This window comes from Pterocles gutturalis, unplaced genomic scaffold (assembly GCF_000699245.1).
Source record: "Pterocles gutturalis isolate BGI_N339 unplaced genomic scaffold, ASM69924v1 scaffold15122, whole genome shotgun sequence".
In the NCBI taxonomy this organism is placed as follows: Eukaryota; Metazoa; Chordata; class Aves; order Pterocliformes; family Pteroclidae; genus Pterocles; species Pterocles gutturalis.
In genome coordinates this window covers 1470-18332 of record NW_010113047.1, presented here as the reverse complement: position 1 = coordinate 18332, position 16863 = coordinate 1470, and the positions used below count along the sequence as shown (strand labels likewise).

The 16863-nt window shown below is 34.7% G+C and overlaps 1 protein-coding gene across 1 annotated transcript in view; it reads right to left on the bottom strand.

Moving 5' to 3' along the window:
* The window catches only part of SMARCA1 (SWI/SNF related, matrix associated, actin dependent regulator of chromatin, subfamily a, member 1), a gene marked incomplete at its 5' end in the record, with an annotated part of 23573 nt that extends 8532 nt beyond the window's left edge, over positions 1-15041 (bottom strand). Inside the window, 18 exons of the mRNA XM_010074306.1 lie at positions 512-634; positions 1919-2032; positions 2230-2340; positions 3497-3616; positions 4216-4364; positions 5312-5444; positions 6899-7051; positions 7419-7540; positions 8097-8323; positions 8941-9050; positions 9804-9872; positions 10623-10754; positions 11008-11163; positions 11827-12006; positions 12298-12398; positions 12520-12620; positions 12893-13059; positions 14955-15041. Coding sequence (XP_010072608.1) covers positions 512-634; positions 1919-2032; positions 2230-2340; positions 3497-3616; positions 4216-4364; positions 5312-5444; positions 6899-7051; positions 7419-7540; positions 8097-8323; positions 8941-9050; positions 9804-9872; positions 10623-10754; positions 11008-11163; positions 11827-12006; positions 12298-12398; positions 12520-12620; positions 12893-13059; positions 14955-15041 — 2355 coding nt within the window. The remainder of the gene's footprint in view (positions 1-511; positions 635-1918; positions 2033-2229; positions 2341-3496; positions 3617-4215; positions 4365-5311; positions 5445-6898; positions 7052-7418; positions 7541-8096; positions 8324-8940; positions 9051-9803; positions 9873-10622; positions 10755-11007; positions 11164-11826; positions 12007-12297; positions 12399-12519; positions 12621-12892; positions 13060-14954) is intronic.
* Positions 15042-16863: the final 1822 nt, after the last annotated feature.

The window sequence follows — 16863 nt, the reverse complement described above, 5'->3', positions numbered from 1 at the left end:
CAGGATAACAGTCCAAAAAGTCAAGAAACTAGCCAGCGACAGGAATGCAGTCCCAGTATAAAAGGAACACGCCTAACCACCCAACTGGGACAGAATTAGTGCATGTGACATGATGTCTTATACACCTATGTAAATACTGGATATGCTGATAAAAGTTTGACCTCTCCAATTCAATTCCTTTTCAGAAAAAAAGCTTCAAGCTAGATGCATATAGGAGAAACCCACTGAATGTATTTCTGTATGTATTGCTGGGCAGCGGATCTACTGTGCAAGTCCTTGCCTCGGAAACTTTGCAGACATTCAAGGAAATAGTAGGTGACCAAGACAAATTTCTTTCAAGGACAGGAAAGGTCTCTCAAAGCAAAACCAAGCAAAATCATTACATGCTGTGTGCTTTCTTCTTTCTAGAACATCAGTGTAGCTTTCCTGTGCATATTTATCATTATTAGTATTCATATTCCATGCTAGTAAAAAAATTCACGACGAAATACTTCAGCAGTTTTCATTTTACCTGTGTTAGAAGCTTTTCTTTCTCTTCAGTTTCTTCACTATTCAGAGGCATTGACTCATCTATCTTCTTTTGTTCCTCTTTTTGTACCTGAGCTGCATTCGGGAGGTCAGGATTCCTGGGGACCTAAAATCAGGGGTATCAATAAGCAGTAGTGTAGTGCAGCAATGGTATTAAAGAGACTGTACACTTTTCTGTCAACCTTGATTTACAATTTATAAGCACGTTAGATCTCACAGGACTGTTATACTCCACATCCACTAAGAATTTGCTGTCAGAGAAGAAAAAAAGACACCCACCACCCCACACCTTGGCTACCCTGAAGAAACCAAACCACAAAAAAAGTATTTTTTTAAAATAACTACCAGAATACTTTTCAGCTTTTTACAAAACTATTGCAAAATTGAAAATATTTTATCTTGCCATCCATATAAATTTCTTTTTGCTTCAAACTAAACTTTAAGACTCTTCCTGCTTTTTCTTAAAAATATTTTTTCCTAATATTAATCCTACTCTTTTGCAATACCAATTTCTTATCTGTTGCTTTGTATGACAAGTTTATGTTCTCCAACATATTTTATACAGGATTTCTTGTTGCTGCAGCCTGCCATGAAACATGGGGCTTTTTGAAGTTACATGTCGGGAAGTAGGGGATCCATGTGATTTACTCAGCTAGCACTGGCACAAGTAATGGAAAACAACATCAAAACAGAATCCGTGTTCACCATTTCTCCAGTAATGTCAGCAGGGAAGACTGAGAAATTCAGCTAAGCCATAGTAGGAAAAAAAAACAGGTAAGTCTGCTGACTGGTTTTCTTTTTGTAGTAGTAATATATTCAGACTTCTCCACACCTTTAAACATTTTATACCCCAGCAAAACGCAAGGAAAATTGATGTCATTTTGTTTACCACCATATCAACACAAAGTCAACTTGAATCTTACCTTAAATTACTTTCCGCAGAAGATATACAAAAGGTATAACAAAAAAAAAATCATACCCTGGAAGGTGATCTTATATTAGCCAAAAATTATTTTCTCACCTTAGACCACATATCACACTTTTGGTCTTGAGGAGAAGTATATGAAGCATCGGAACAGTCTTTCTTTTTTCTGCTCTATTTTATTGTTAGGAACCCACCTCAAAACACAAAGCTACACAGATACCAAATTTTTAATGAAGGAAGGAATTACAGATTACTTTTTTGTTCCACATTGAAACAGAAACAGGGGAATAGAGGTTTTAAGCCATTGCCTTGACAATAAGAAGCACTTTGCAAAAAATAAGACCAGAATGATACGGTTTTTAGTTGCAGTCTCATTTACTTAATTTAGTTATTGTCAATGTCAGTAATCTGCAAAGAGGAACACAAATACACTTTACTAATTTGAAGGAAAAAAAAAAGCATTACCTTATATCCTATTGTCTTACGATAATACAGAATTTCTTTTTCCAGAAGTTCAAATAACCGTGGAGGGAAAAACTGGAAATCTTGAATATTTGGTTGTTTTGGAGGTCGTGGAGCCTTCAAAAATACACAGGTACATTAACATTATATAAGATTGATTTCTCTGCAATACAACTGACATAACTGAGCAGCAGTGGCAACCTATCACTTTGCAAACAAACTCATTTTATTACCTGTATAGGGTTAGAGCAGGGGATACAACATGGGAAAGGAGAAGAGCAAAAAAGAATATAAAAAGCTTGCCAACTCCTTACCTTTGGGACTTTTGGTTCACTAACACGCAGGGCTTCTCTGAAATAAGCATCAACTGCGTAATTAGCTTTGCGTTCTCGTTTTGGAGGCTCTATCCATTCCATCATGCTCAGCTACATGTAGAACAGAATAAAAAGATACTAAATTAACTGCACGCATACTAAAGTGGCAAAAATAATGACTAATGCGGCACCACAAAACAGGGATGTATTTTTTCACAGCAAATCTAATAGCTGTGCTCAACAATTTGGATGCTACAACAGTGCTCAAAAATAAGGTAGAAATTACAGCTGTTTATAACATGTATTTAAACACATAAAACATAATACACAAGTTTAGGGAGTGCCAGCTGCATGGACAGATCCCTTTAGAGTATTCTGCTTACTTCAGACACTTGAACAAAGTTATGATTCCATCTACCAAAACACAATGGAAGGACTGGGGACTTGGGCTCTGAATTCTGGAATATCTTGTGATATAAATTAATTGCTTCTCCTCTAAATTTCACAAGGAATAACCTCTACAACACCGGGGGGAAAAAAAAAAAACAACAACATTTGCAGCAAATTAATCTTAACTACTTGAATTAAACTTACTAAAGCATATTTCAAGACTATGATGTATTTATCTGGCTTCTCATAATTAAATTGTCACCATGAAAAACAATATTATGTATACACACAAACCCCCCACTTTGTTCTCACTAAATGTTTTTCTAAATGTTTCTTGAAAATTTACAAGAACGTTGGCTTAGACGGACATTCTGTAGTTAAATAAGAGTTCATGCATCTGATTCCAGATAAGACCTTAAGGATATCTTGACTGTATGTCCTGTATAAAACACAGAGGTAACATTGTGGGACCTCAAGTAATACCTCTTTGTTTGGATGATCCTCCTATAATTAGGTAAATTGTTGTACAAATAGTTCATAATAATGTTTGCAACTAAAACTTTTACTGCAAAAAAGACTTAAGTCCAAGTTCCACACATAAAAATCATTATCAGGCCGGTTTTTTCCTCTCGCTTATGTCACAGTGAAATAATACTGACTGCGGCAGTATAGTAGGATATAATATAGTATTTTTGCTGCAGAAAGGAGAAAAAATGAGCAATATTAGGGTAGGGCTGAAAGCTAATGTAACAGAAGTTCAGAATATTGATGCTTCTGCAGAGACAAGTGAATTTTTCAGTAGCTTCTTACTTCTGTAGAATAAACTGTAGTTCAGAAATGTTATGGCTATGAAGTCTTAAAGACTAAGAAAAACTACCTTTTGTTTTTCTCTATAATCTTCACCTTCAAAGTTGTATAAGCTCATCTCTGTGTCCATAGTGAAATTTCGTAAGGAGCTCTCCCCCATTTTCTGCAATCGTTCATTCATTTCAGCTGTCTAAAAACACGGGAAAATACTTTTAGGCTCACTCAAACAGTTTCATCTTTTCTAAAAGCAACACCTTTCATCATTATGAAAACATTCTCAATGTCTTTTTCTGCTTTAAACTTTATCTTACATCCTTCTTGCTAGGAAATGCCTGTAGTGCTTTTCAATGTGACTCCAAGACTTTTCATTAAACTAAATTTATTATGCTGGGATGTATACCTACAACCGTATGATGTAACTTTCAAATTTAAATGAAATTTATGCCCAACTCTTTGGAGCTGAAATGGCAGTTCGTTTTTCCACAGAGTTACCTATTCCCTAACAAAGTTCCACAAAGGTTTTTGTCTATTAGAATTGTCGGCATAATTTATATTTTTCTAAATGCCTACAAAATAAACAGTGCTTAAGAAGTGATGCACACAATCTGAACTTTGAAAATAATTATAACTCACTAATTCTACTTCAAAAATTTCATAAGTTTTAAAATATTTACTAATAGTAAAGTAATAGTTGGGCATAAAAACAGATCACATAATCTAATTTTTCTTTTGTGCATATATATTTAATGTTTAACACACTTTGAATTCTGTACAAAACTGTTCTCTAACCTTCTTTTCACCTCTTTCTAAAATAGTGGTTATATCTTCTTCTGTCAGCTCACTATCTTTGGAAGCAAAAACATGCGTGGCTCCATGGCGGATCATCTGCAGCATTTCATCTTTTGCCAGTTTGTTAGACTGTTGGTCTATGAGCCTTCCTAAAATTAGAAGAAACATGTTGAAAGTTATAACGTGAAAGTTCTAGCAGGATCATGCAAACAGTGGATTTTTTTTAGTTCTCCAGCAGAACAAGAAAGGGAAAAACAAAAGAACCATACAGGAAAAAAATACATTTCACTTGAGTAAAAAAATAAACAGAAATCGTGAACTCCAGGGAATATAAAAAAAAAATAACTTTGGATCAAGTCATAACAAAGAATGTCTCACATTCAGATAATACAGATTTTATGTTTAAGATCTTACTCTTACAAAGTTAGCTGAACTTTTAAGATCAAAATCCTACTGCAAGTTGAAAAATGAAGTACTTTGCAATAACCATTAAGAAGTACTTAAGATTTTTAAACACTCACTTCACTGATTTCAACCCAAATCTCTGAATATTTTTGCCAAAATTCTAAATTTCTGTCCCAAAATTTCACTTATCCTATCTCTTCACAGACCATCACAATTTTGATCATCATCCTTTCAGTAACCCACCCTTTAGGAAATACAAACAACCTTCAAAGCTTAGCTTGAGAACCTTCAGTTCTGTCAAACTATTCTTCCAAGAGCTTCTAAACAAAGACACACAAAGCAGTTTTAATGTTCAGTAAATTCATACGTGGTAAGAAGCACATCTATATAATTATTTCTATCTGACATGGAACATAGCTTTTTTTCTTTTTAGCATACTCAGCTGTAGTTTGCTTTTGTCATTTAAAGTCTAAGTTTATGCCCAAATTATTGAGAAAAATAAATTTTTTTAAAAAATTTCCACTGAACAAGTGAATAACTTATACATTATAGTTTCTTAGGTTGACTTAGTGTACTGCTATTACACACAAGGCCTGCTTTCTCTCATTCTGTACATTTGTACAGTTATTGAACCCATACTTTAAGGGACTGAACAATTCTGTTGCAGACAAACATATATAGCAGTTGATACCTTGTTGTATAACTATAGAGTCCAGTCTCAGTTTTATTTCAGCTCTTTCTACAATCCTCTCTTCAACAGTATTATCAGTGATTAGTCGAAACACCCGTACTGGTTTCTTTTGACCAATACGATGCGCACGATCCTAACAAACATAAATCAATGAGTGTTCAGCAACAAAAACTCACAAGCAACAGGCAGTTAGCTTGCTAGACAGCAGAAACAGCACACTGAAACTTTCACATATTTCTTTGTTCATTACTTATTCAAGATTATACAAAAACATAAAACCAGTATAGTAATATTTACTTATATCTGGCTATTACACCTTGTAAGTTTGGGTCATTCTATAGCAATAAATGCATCTATACCCCGTTGCAAATTAAGATAACTGAACGTCTGTCTAAACTGCAGTTGGGATGTGGAGATGCAACAGTATATGCACACACACATCCCCACTGCTTTCAAACTAATTCTCTCACTTGATGTAGGTATTGAAACTTTGTCATCTCTGGCTTGAGGACACCAATTTCACGGGCAAAGTCCATGCAGCCACAGCTTCAATCCTGGAATTGTCCCAAGCTGGCTACATTAAAGTATCAATATGCAGCTCACAGTAAGGTACAGTACACAGTAAATTAGGTGGTATGTCTAAAATACTATACTTATCTCTAACAAAACTTGTGTTTATTCTCTCCAGAAAATATAAAAAAATATTATTTTGTCCTCTTAAATAAATAAACAAGTGGCCTTCAAGCTGTTGGTACCAGGATTTTCTGACTGTCCTTTAAAGATGAGTCGTTAAGTCTTCTACTCTCCTGCATAATACTAATTTCTTCCTGAAAATCCTACTAAAGCTCACAAATCACACTCATCAGTTTCTAGGAAGTTGATCTACTATTGGTAGTCAGCATGCATATCGAAAAGATGAGGTATTCACTGTAAATATTTTATGTGTTTAAGGGCATTAAAAAAAACACCCAAACAAAAACCAAAACAAGCCACAAACCACAAAACAAATACCACATCCCCGCAATCATGAAAAAAGAATCGTGATTTTTATTCCACATGAAACAAATTACAGACTTGATTTTATGTAAGCACTCAGAAGACTTCAGTATTTTTAACCCAAAGATAAGTGTTTGTTTTTTTCCCCTGACGTCACCACCAAATGACTTTACGCTTATGCAGAAACAAGGTGTGTTGCAAAAGCATAAGCTTCCAAAAAGGGAGGAATATAAAGCTGTATGCTTTTAGTTCTTTGCTATTGTTTTGGAAACAACCCTCAGTTATTCATTTACTGTTGTCTTCTGGAAAGACAGAATTAAGAATAATTCTAGGGATAAAAAATATTGATACAGTATTTTGACAAAAGTAGTTTTACTCAATTATGAAAATAATTAAGACAGATATTTACAGAGAAAAAAATTTCTTCCACAATTCTTCTGTTCATGCCCTTTTCATTCACTTCCTTAGTTTCTTGGTATTAAATACAAAAAAGTAAAGAAAAATAACAAAAATGCAAATTCTGGAAACACTTGTAGAAAACAGAGCAATAACAACTTCAACAAACGACTGGGTATCAGGGAGCTAACTCACCATGGCTTGCAGATCTACTTGAGGATTCCAATCTGAATCATAGAGAATAACCACATCAGCAGTTGCCAAATTAATTCCAAGACCTCCAGCTCTGGTACTCAGCATGAAAATGAATTTACTGCTGTTGGGAGCATTAAATGTGTCTATTGCTTCCTAAAAGAAAAAAAAAGTGTATCAGAATTTTCAAACAAGTCTCCACTATTTTGGTGGCTTTTCAATTAACTTTCTTTGAAATTTACATATAAAAACAACTTTTTTTATAGAAGTAATAAACTGTAGGTTTGCACAGGTGGAAAAATCTATCCCGAGTCCACAATATATTACATTTTTCATGTAGTTGAGGAACAAGTGAAGCCTACTTTTCTGTGGACTTTGCTTAGGAAAAACATATACCCTTAGCAGCCTTTTTAAACTGCAGCATTTTTGCTTTAAACAATGACGTAGCTACTTACAGTCAATAGTAATTGCTTAATAATCTAATCTGTAAGACAAATTTCTTGTTTATATACAACTTTCTCACCTCTCTTTCTTCATGTGGTGTCTGTCCATCAAGTCGACAGTACTCGTATCCACGCCACATGCAATAGTCTTCTAAAATATCCAGTAAGCGAGTCATCTGACTAAACAGCAGAACTCTGGAACCTGACAGAACAACACAGAAACATTTGTCTTAGCTTTATATTTTCACATTAATCTTATCACAGAGCCTACTATAGAGCATGAGTAAGAAATCATGTGAAATACTCTTACTATGCCTAACTTATTTGAATAAGTCTTTCCTCTGTAGTTACTTTTCTGGTATTGATTTTACTTCTCCTCAAGACAGGTTATTTGATAATTTATACAGAAGAAACACACAGCTGAAGAAGCAGAATACTTAAAACCACTGCAAGATAAGCAGCTGACTACTGATGTGCACAAACTAAACCTCTCAGACATTTTCTTAAAGACAGCAGAAGGCAGGCTCTGCTCTTCCTTTCCTTCTACTCCTCCATATTAGTCTTCAACATCATTCCTGTAAGACTTCCTTCCCCCCGTGCGTTAAGATCTACAGAAACATTATTTTCAACAAAAAACTCACTGAAAGTAATGAATGCTTTCACTGGAAGAAAGACAAGAATGAATCTCTACAATTTTTGAAAGGCAGTTTTACTTACAATGAGAATTTAGACCACTACTGTTTGTAAATGGTACTCACCTTGCTCTCTGAGTTTTGCTAGCAGTTTATCCAGAACTAACATTTTACCACTGTTAGTGATGAGATGTGTGTCGGTGGTATAAGGGGGGCCTGGCTCAGCACCATCAAATAGGTAAGGATGGTTACAGCATTTCCGCAGCTGCATCAAAATATTCAGCAGACGCATCTTATCCATTTTTCCAGCTGAATTCAGGATATCAATATCTTTCATCAGGATCCTAGTATACCTGAAGTTTTACAGGTAATTTTGAACAACTTTAATTTTTTATTTGATACTTAAAACATGAATGAAACCCTGAAATATCCCAGTTACTTATTTCTGGATGTGGGAGTTTGCTTTGTTTATATAATAATGAGCTATATTACAAAACTTGGCAAAAACATCTTGACTGATAAGGATTTATAAAACCACACCTAAATACAAAAGGTAATTTGTCTGTGAGTGACAATGATCTCTCATTTATTGGGTTATGGATTCAAGATACCATTTATTTCACTCAAGTTGCTACACTGATCTGGCTCCTTTTCTCACATCTCTTCTGGGTACATGGCTCCCAAGGTGTTACCAAATTTCAGCTCAGACTTTTACTGGTACATACACAGTAGCATCAAAGGAGGAAACTTAGTTTAATGAAGGAAAAGTTTCTGCTTTCTTCCTCCCAACCCTTTCCATTACCCTTCCTGAGCCCTTTGTAACTTGTGCATCTTTAAAAAAAGCTCCAAAGACAACTATAAATAGGCTTTACCTGTCTTAACATGCAATTACAAGAAAAAAAAAAATCAATGTGAAGAGGTGTAGTGCTCTTTATCAGAAAAGAATCTTACTTTAATGTAAATAACTTACCATTCCCGCTGCATTTTGCTGAGCCCAAGATAAATTTTTACTTCTTTCTTTGGAGGCAAACTCTTTTCTACTTCAGCTTTTATGCGACGTAATAAAAATGGTTTCAAAACCTACACAAATTAAGAGTTTTTCCACAGATAAATTTATAAAATTGATTGCCTCAAATACAAAATTATCAGTTATCTGATATCTATTCAGAATTAATCATTATCTATTGCTGTTATGATGACTTGTTCAGAAAAATTCTGCTAAAGTCTGCAAAATGAAGTTGTCGGCTAAAAGGCTAAGTTTACACATAAATATGTAACACTAAATAAAGATTGCCATATCCATCCCAGTTGTTATCCTAAGCATGGGCCAAGCTAAGAAGCTTGTAAAAGCTATTTATTACATTGTAACACAAGCTGTTTAATTTCAGCTAGCAGCATATACAAAATACATCAACATTTCAAAGATAAACAGCGCACGTTGTGCTTCCTTCTGACTCCTTACTGTACAATGAAAAAAGTCTTTTGTCTCATACACAGTAAAACAAAGGTAAAGGCATGCCTTTATTCAGACTAGCATGACGTGTGTCTGTATACTCCTCACAATAATAAATGGTTTCAAAAAGATCCTAAAATTCTTCATTTTCACATTTTATGTACAGATTTTGTCTCCTTCAAACAGTAATGTTACAAAAAGCAGCATCTATAATAGTAAGTTCCAATATTTAATTCATGAAAATTCTGTTGGGCGTTTCTCTAACTAAATAACTTCACGTTCATCTTCTCAACTTTGAGATGAAGGGGGAAATAATCTGTTTTTCTTTTTCACACTGTGTATGCTAAGGATGACACATGATTACAGCTTTAATTACTTACAGCATGAAGTCTTTCTACAAGTTTCTGATCACCAAGACAATTTTTAGTGTCAAACCATGAGTCAAAATCCTGTGGTGAGAAACAGCACAATTGGTATGAACACCTTATCATCTGTAGTTTTAACAGACACATACTGACTCTCTTTCACTCCAGCTGAGTGTAGCATAAATCTTGAGACAAATCACTTCTATGAGTGAGAGAAAAATCAGTCTGCAATTCTGTGCCAGCTCCCCAGCATGTTGTAACATTCAAGTCAACTAAGCAACTCTGGACCAAATACTATTACTCTGCTTAATTTACAATCGTTTTCCATGCTCATCACTGCAGTGTCCAAGTTCTTCCCCGTAATGCTTGTGTAATGATGTGGCAAGAAGGTAAAAAAAAAAACCCAGAATCCTTAAGTAAATGAGATGGACAACAGAGAAAAAACAAGGGAAGCAAGCAATACAAGTACAAGGAAACATTAACAATAAAAGAGGAGAAAGACTACTCAAATTCTAAATGAATAAAAGGCTTATGCCTATTTGGCTGCTTCACACTCTTCATTCTGCATTGCTTTCATGCATTTTGTTCCACTTCGCATAATTCCTGAACTATTTAAAGTATTACACTACCCATTACTGGCCTAAGAAATTATCAATGCAGTTTTAACCAGGTAGAGCAAAAAAAGTAGTCTACAGTTAGGTAAGCCACAGAGCTTCTACTGAATCCTGGTCTTCCACATCGTATGTCAATTACTAGGATGGTCATTCTCATCTGCAGAAAGCAGCCTGGAAATCAAAATGACAAGAACAAGACTGCTTCCAAACTTCAACTTACATCTGCAGAATTGAAGACATCAGGTAAAAGAAAATTCAGTAATGCCCACAGCTCATGGAGGTTATTCTGTAATGGAGTTCCTGTAAGCAGCAATCGATTTGTTGTCTTGAACTCACGTACAATCTCTGACAGCTAGAAACACGACAAATGGTTATCATCATCATGTACATTTCAGCATAATGAATTTTCACCAGTTTCTGAAACCTGAAACAATGTAAACTAAATTTAAAGACAGTGAGCTACCTATGAAATTCATATTTACCACCCAACAGTTTAATGGCTTATATTTAAAAAAAACACCACACCTAACACTTAAAATCTGCTAAAATCAGATGGAATCTTTTGTGTCAAATAATCTTCAAGTATCAAATAATGTTGCGTTTACCTTAGACTTCTCATTCTTTATTCTGTGGGCTTCATCAATTACCAGGTATCTCCAGTTAAATTTCTTGAAGACTGATTTCTCTTTAATTACCATTTCATATGATGTAACACAAACATCCCATTCACCAGGCATCATAACATCACGGATAAACGCAGCCTAAAGTAGAAGAATTAAATCAATAAACATTTATAAATATGAACAATTTACATGAAATTCAGTGAAACCTCTCTGCCAACATTACTGACATGCTAAGCTAGAAGACAAAAGACGACTGAACCACCCTTCCAGTAACTGAAAGTTACTGTAGCAAAAGCCTCCAATCCCTTGTACTTGAGGCACAGACAGATCATTAGCTGGGGTTAAGCAAAACACAAATTTTCCCCTACTCAAAATTAAATAATCTTCAGCATATTTTTTCCTCTATTAGACACAGTAAATACTACCAAAAGGAAAAAAGCCCTTTAATCTAACTAGTCCAAAGACAGTTGGACACAGGTAACAAAGCGGGAGCAATGAAGGAAAATGAATAAACACTGCCACAAGGCAAACACAGAAGAGATCAAAAAAAAAGGTGCAAAAATCAAAGAAGAAGGCAACAGAAAAAGAGGTAAGTCAGACAGTTGTCCAGTCTATGATTTCACCTATTGATTTGCATTTTTTTCTTCAGTTACAAGCATAACATTTTGCATTTTCAACACTAATATAGTTAAAGATTACTAAAAAATACTGTAATTAAGGGAATAGCTTTGGGAGAATTCCATATACCCAAATGCTAGTTTGACAAATACCACATACATCTTTGAAATGTAGAGCACTTACTCTGGCATCTTTATCTCCAATAAGGCAAACGGCCCGTAACGATGGAACCCAGCGTTTGAATTCATTCATCCAATTGTGCAACGTTGATTTTGGAACCAGGACCATGTGTGGCCCAGGAATGTTTCGGTAATGCTTCAGATAGCCTAATAACGCTATTGTTTGCAGAGTCTTACCGAGACCCTGCATTGACAAAGAGGGGAAGGGAAGAAACCTGCTGAAATGAAATACCATACAGAAATAGTTTCAAACCATTTTCCTACTATATACATCTGCCACTTAAGTTGTTTAAAGCCAACTACACAGCAAGTGTTTGCAATACAATTTCTTTCACTGCATTACAATTCCAGTTGTGAAAAATCTAACTGTTGTAGAACAATGCATACTACTGCATATACATTAAATACTATAGGCACTTTAATGTTGAATTTTGCTCAATAATTACTACAAAAATTACAAAAAATTACTGCTTACCATTTCATCTGCCAGAATGCCATTAACACCATTTTCATACAATGAGATCATCCAGTTCAAACCTCTAACCTGATAATCCCTTAGTGTTCCTCCTTTCACATCTGTAAATGTAAGATTCCTCTAAGTAGAAAAATACTAATTCTAAGTAGAAAATTTTAATTGCGATCTGCTCAGATTTCAATTACATCAAAGCAATCAGAAAGCTGTCAATATAATACTTACATGAAGGAGATTCTTCAAATCGAATACACACATTAGATGTTTTTCGACTCTCTGACAACAGCTCCTCATCTTCTTCTTGTTCTGTGCGCCTGTGACGATAACTAAAGAAAGAATCCAAGACTCATGTTTATATGAAATAATTTTGAAACACTGACAATCAAGTCAAAAGAGACAAATTATAACAGAAACAATCATCAATCTACAGTGTGTGTTCTGGTACCCTGACCAAAATCCTATCTTGTTAATAAGTTATTCTTCATGGTTCATTCCAGCTTTAACTAGAAAGGCTGATACGAAGCCCTCTCCTGCAGGTGGATGGAACCCATCATGACAGATGAAAGCATAAGAAGTTGGAAATAAAAATAAAACATACTCCCCAGCTGAAATTAAACTCTGTTTTTCATCTTTCTTCATCCGTGGCCGTCCCAGCTTGACTTTCAATGGCGATGTTGGTGATTTTTGTGCTGCAGGCTGAATAAAATGTGCAAAAAGTTCCGTCTGCTTCAGGAGGAATTCAAACCTTTTTGCTCGATCTGCTTTCTACTTTCCAAAGGGGGGAGAGAATAAAAAAAAAAAAAATCAGTAACTTTTCTTCATAGAAAGTGTCCTTCTCTATATTTAAAAGACATGATACATAATGTTGAAGTAAAATACGATAAAATGTGAATACTATCTGACAGAATGCAGTTGTTCTCAGTTTCCCTTTTCCATTTCTAAGTATCATGTAACTGTACCACTTAAAGAAATTTTCACGTGATCTCATTTATCTATCTTGATATACACTACAAAAGTAAAACTGTAGTTCTGTACCATCACCTAAGAAATATACAAACAGAATGCTTTTCTGAAGGTAACTCACATGCAAGTAAAAGTGCTCTAACAGCAATAACAAACGAAAACAGGCAATAAAAACGAACCTGACACGCAATGCATGATCTTGCCACATGAGGGCAATGCATTTATTTTAATAGTGCACAACTTATCAGTAAATAAACATCTTTACAAAGATTTAGAAAAAAATTACTATTATTTTTCCCTTGCATTCATTATTGTACCTTTGTGTAAATAACTTTAAAACCAAATAAACTGTAAATATCAAGTAAAACTTTCAGGGAAAAAATAAATCTAAAAGGGGGAGTAAAGACATAGATGTTTATGCTCATACAGGGCAAGAACAAATCCACTCAGAGGATTTATATTAAACTAATAATATATGATGGTTTTCACAAGCTAATCATAACTGGCAGGGTTCTATACTTTTTTACAATATACTTTTTTGCCTGCAAAATTATCAGCTGGGTGTTAAGCAGCATGCCTTAATAAATAGTAAAGGTCTAGCTCATGACTGCACAACTGATGAAAAGTAGAATTTTTTTTGAGATCTATTCCCTTTGTCTCTTAGCACAACTGAACTAACATTCTAATTTAGGAAAGATGTAAATTCACCATGTATTATTGTGAAACCAAGTTTAGTTATTTGTTCAACTCATTCTCAACAAACAGATTTACTTGTGTGTCTCCTCTTTGGCTAAAAATTAAGTACTCATACAAATAGGCATCACTTTTTCTACGTCTAACAGTGATACTCTTCCCTTCTACGGTATCCAATCCTTTCAGACTCCAATGTAATTATTAGGCATCCACATAATATCAAAGCTTTTAAGATAAATGCAGCAAGATACAGACACTAGCTTCAACCAAGAACTTATTACACGTGTCATTCAAGAACAAGACTTGTAATGTCCTCCTGGTTTATCCCTCTTTGTAATACAGAAGTTACCCTGTTATCTCTCCTCTCCAGCACTACAGGTTCCCTTCATTTGTGTCATGGACAGATCCTCTCTCGTATTGTTATGGCACATATATAATGGGGCATATCAACATTTAACACTTTTATGGTTTTATATTATGAGAAACTGGCAGCTTCAATACTTCTCTCATTTTAGTAGTAGTTTAAGGATGTCTCCAACATGACTCAAGGGGCCATCAAACAAAACTAGCAGAGACAGATTCAAAACCAAACGGGGAGAGTCCTAAATATAAAACGCAATTGAATAGAAACGCCTTACCACAGGAGGGTGTGGATAACTAAACCTACATGAAAGGAAAAAAAGCAAGCAGACAAATCCATGGGGGAAGAAAGAAAAAACAAAAAGTCCACTGACATCTACTGAGTACAAAAACCACAGCCTCCAACTGCAGAAATAATGCAGGCAAAAACACTTGAAAGAGTGGGACAGAACTATCACTATCTGCATCCTCTGCTCTCGCATTCTTCACTGAATACCTACTGTTAGCCACCATGAGAAACACCACGCTGGACCAGACATTTAAATGAATCTTGGTTTGGTTTTTTGACAGTAAATGTGTGGATCTAGTTCAAGCCAGCAAACACAATAAAAAGCTGCAGTATGCTTTGTCATGAAAACACTTACCATCTTTTCTTCATATTCCGGGTCAACTTCTTTTTCAGGTCTAGCTGCCTTTGGAGGAAGCTTGAGTTGAAACGGGGGATCATTTTTCTGGAATTCAAATTTTAAATACCTTATAAATACCAGCTTCTTTATTTATTAAAGCAAAAAGATATCAAACTGAACAAATCTACACACTACAAGATAAGCATGCTACTTTTTAAAAATAATTATTTCAAAATGAAGTGACTGTATTTATCATATTATTTCACCCAAAGCAGAACCTGATATCCATGATGAAACAAAAAACAATAAGATAAAATGTAAGTTGAAGATTTGCCTCCTCTTCATGTTTATCTCTACAAATAGGATCCAAGTTGAAAGCATTGAAAGAAAGTACTGGACGAGGATGAAGTTTAATCTTTCATAGACATCTTGCTTTAACTGCATAATTAAATTTAATATCTTGAAAAGATTTAAAAAAAAAAATAAATGTGATTTCTAAATGCAAAATTCCTAACTACATCTTTGCCACTTGCATCTTAGTTGTGTTTTGTTTGTTTTCACTTCTAGATTAATAGTTCATTTGGAAATACAGGTTTAACTACACTTAGCCATATACCCAGGAAAAGGCACAAATTAAACAACCAAATCAATCCACACAGCAACCACTGCATGGTATGCTCTTAGTTAACAAAAAACTACTTTACTTACTATAAATAAAAGAAACTTAAGAAACTGTAACAAATATGGCTGGCCTCTGTAGTTTATGAGATTCATTTCTCTCTTAAATTGGGAAGCTCAAAGCAGGTTCCCACAACTTTAACTGCTCTATTGGTATACATATATAAAAAAAGCTGTCAAAAACCATGACATTGGCAAAATATCCTCTTTAATAAGAGAATTGTGGGAGAAATGTTTGGTCAAACTTTTTTTCCCTAATTCAGCCTTTTGAAGTATGCCTTTTTATGCACCTCCTGCAATTAAAAAAGAAAAAAAATGAGGTGCATCAAATTATAAAAGTTTTTGAAAAGCACTGAATAACCGGAAAGGAACTGCCAAAGTGCAAGTCTGTATAAAATGTAACAGAGCAGAGTCTTAATCTGACAAGTGCTTTAAGTATCAGCCTACTACAAATACATTAAAATGAAATAATAAATAAACTATTCAGGGTCAAGTAGCAAAACCAGACCAAAATGGGACTAAATATGTAAAAGTCTGTCAAGGAACATTAAATTTCAGAACTGTTACTGATAAATATATAGGCCAACTTACTTTTTAAGCACAATTATGCAAATGGAGGAATATCTTCTGAAGGTACTGACAAAGCAGCACAACTCAAAATTAGGAGAATCCCTTCTAACTGCAAGGTTTCCAAGTAAAATGCAATGCAATATTATCTTACTAAGCCCCAAGGCAGACGGCTCAGTATTCACATTTCCCCAGAAGAAGAAAATTTATGGCAGCATACAAATCAAATTTATTCAGAAATAAGTATTTGTGAAGAATATACTCTGAGTTAAAGAAGTAAATGAAGTGACACATAAAGTTACAGCAGCCACAGCAGTATCTAATCACGTCCTACACCTTACTTTCCCAGTAACACACAGTTTCCCTGCCTCCCCACTCCTCACTGCAGTTTCTGTTGAACATGGCCCCAAAATATTAGAAATAACAAACAGAAGACTGTCAAAAGCTGATGAAAAAGACTAACAACTTAACACACATGCATCCCAATACCCTTTCACTTCCTCATAACTTACAAGGGAAAAGAATATGCTGTAGTTTCACTAAAATACTTTTCTGTGATGGGGCTATAATGAGGTAGTAGGTACAAGCATCATATCCAAACTTGCTTCTGCGTAATGTTCCGAGTTATAAAAATCTAGATCTTGTCAATTATTAAATTCTGATATGAGTAAGAATATTTCTC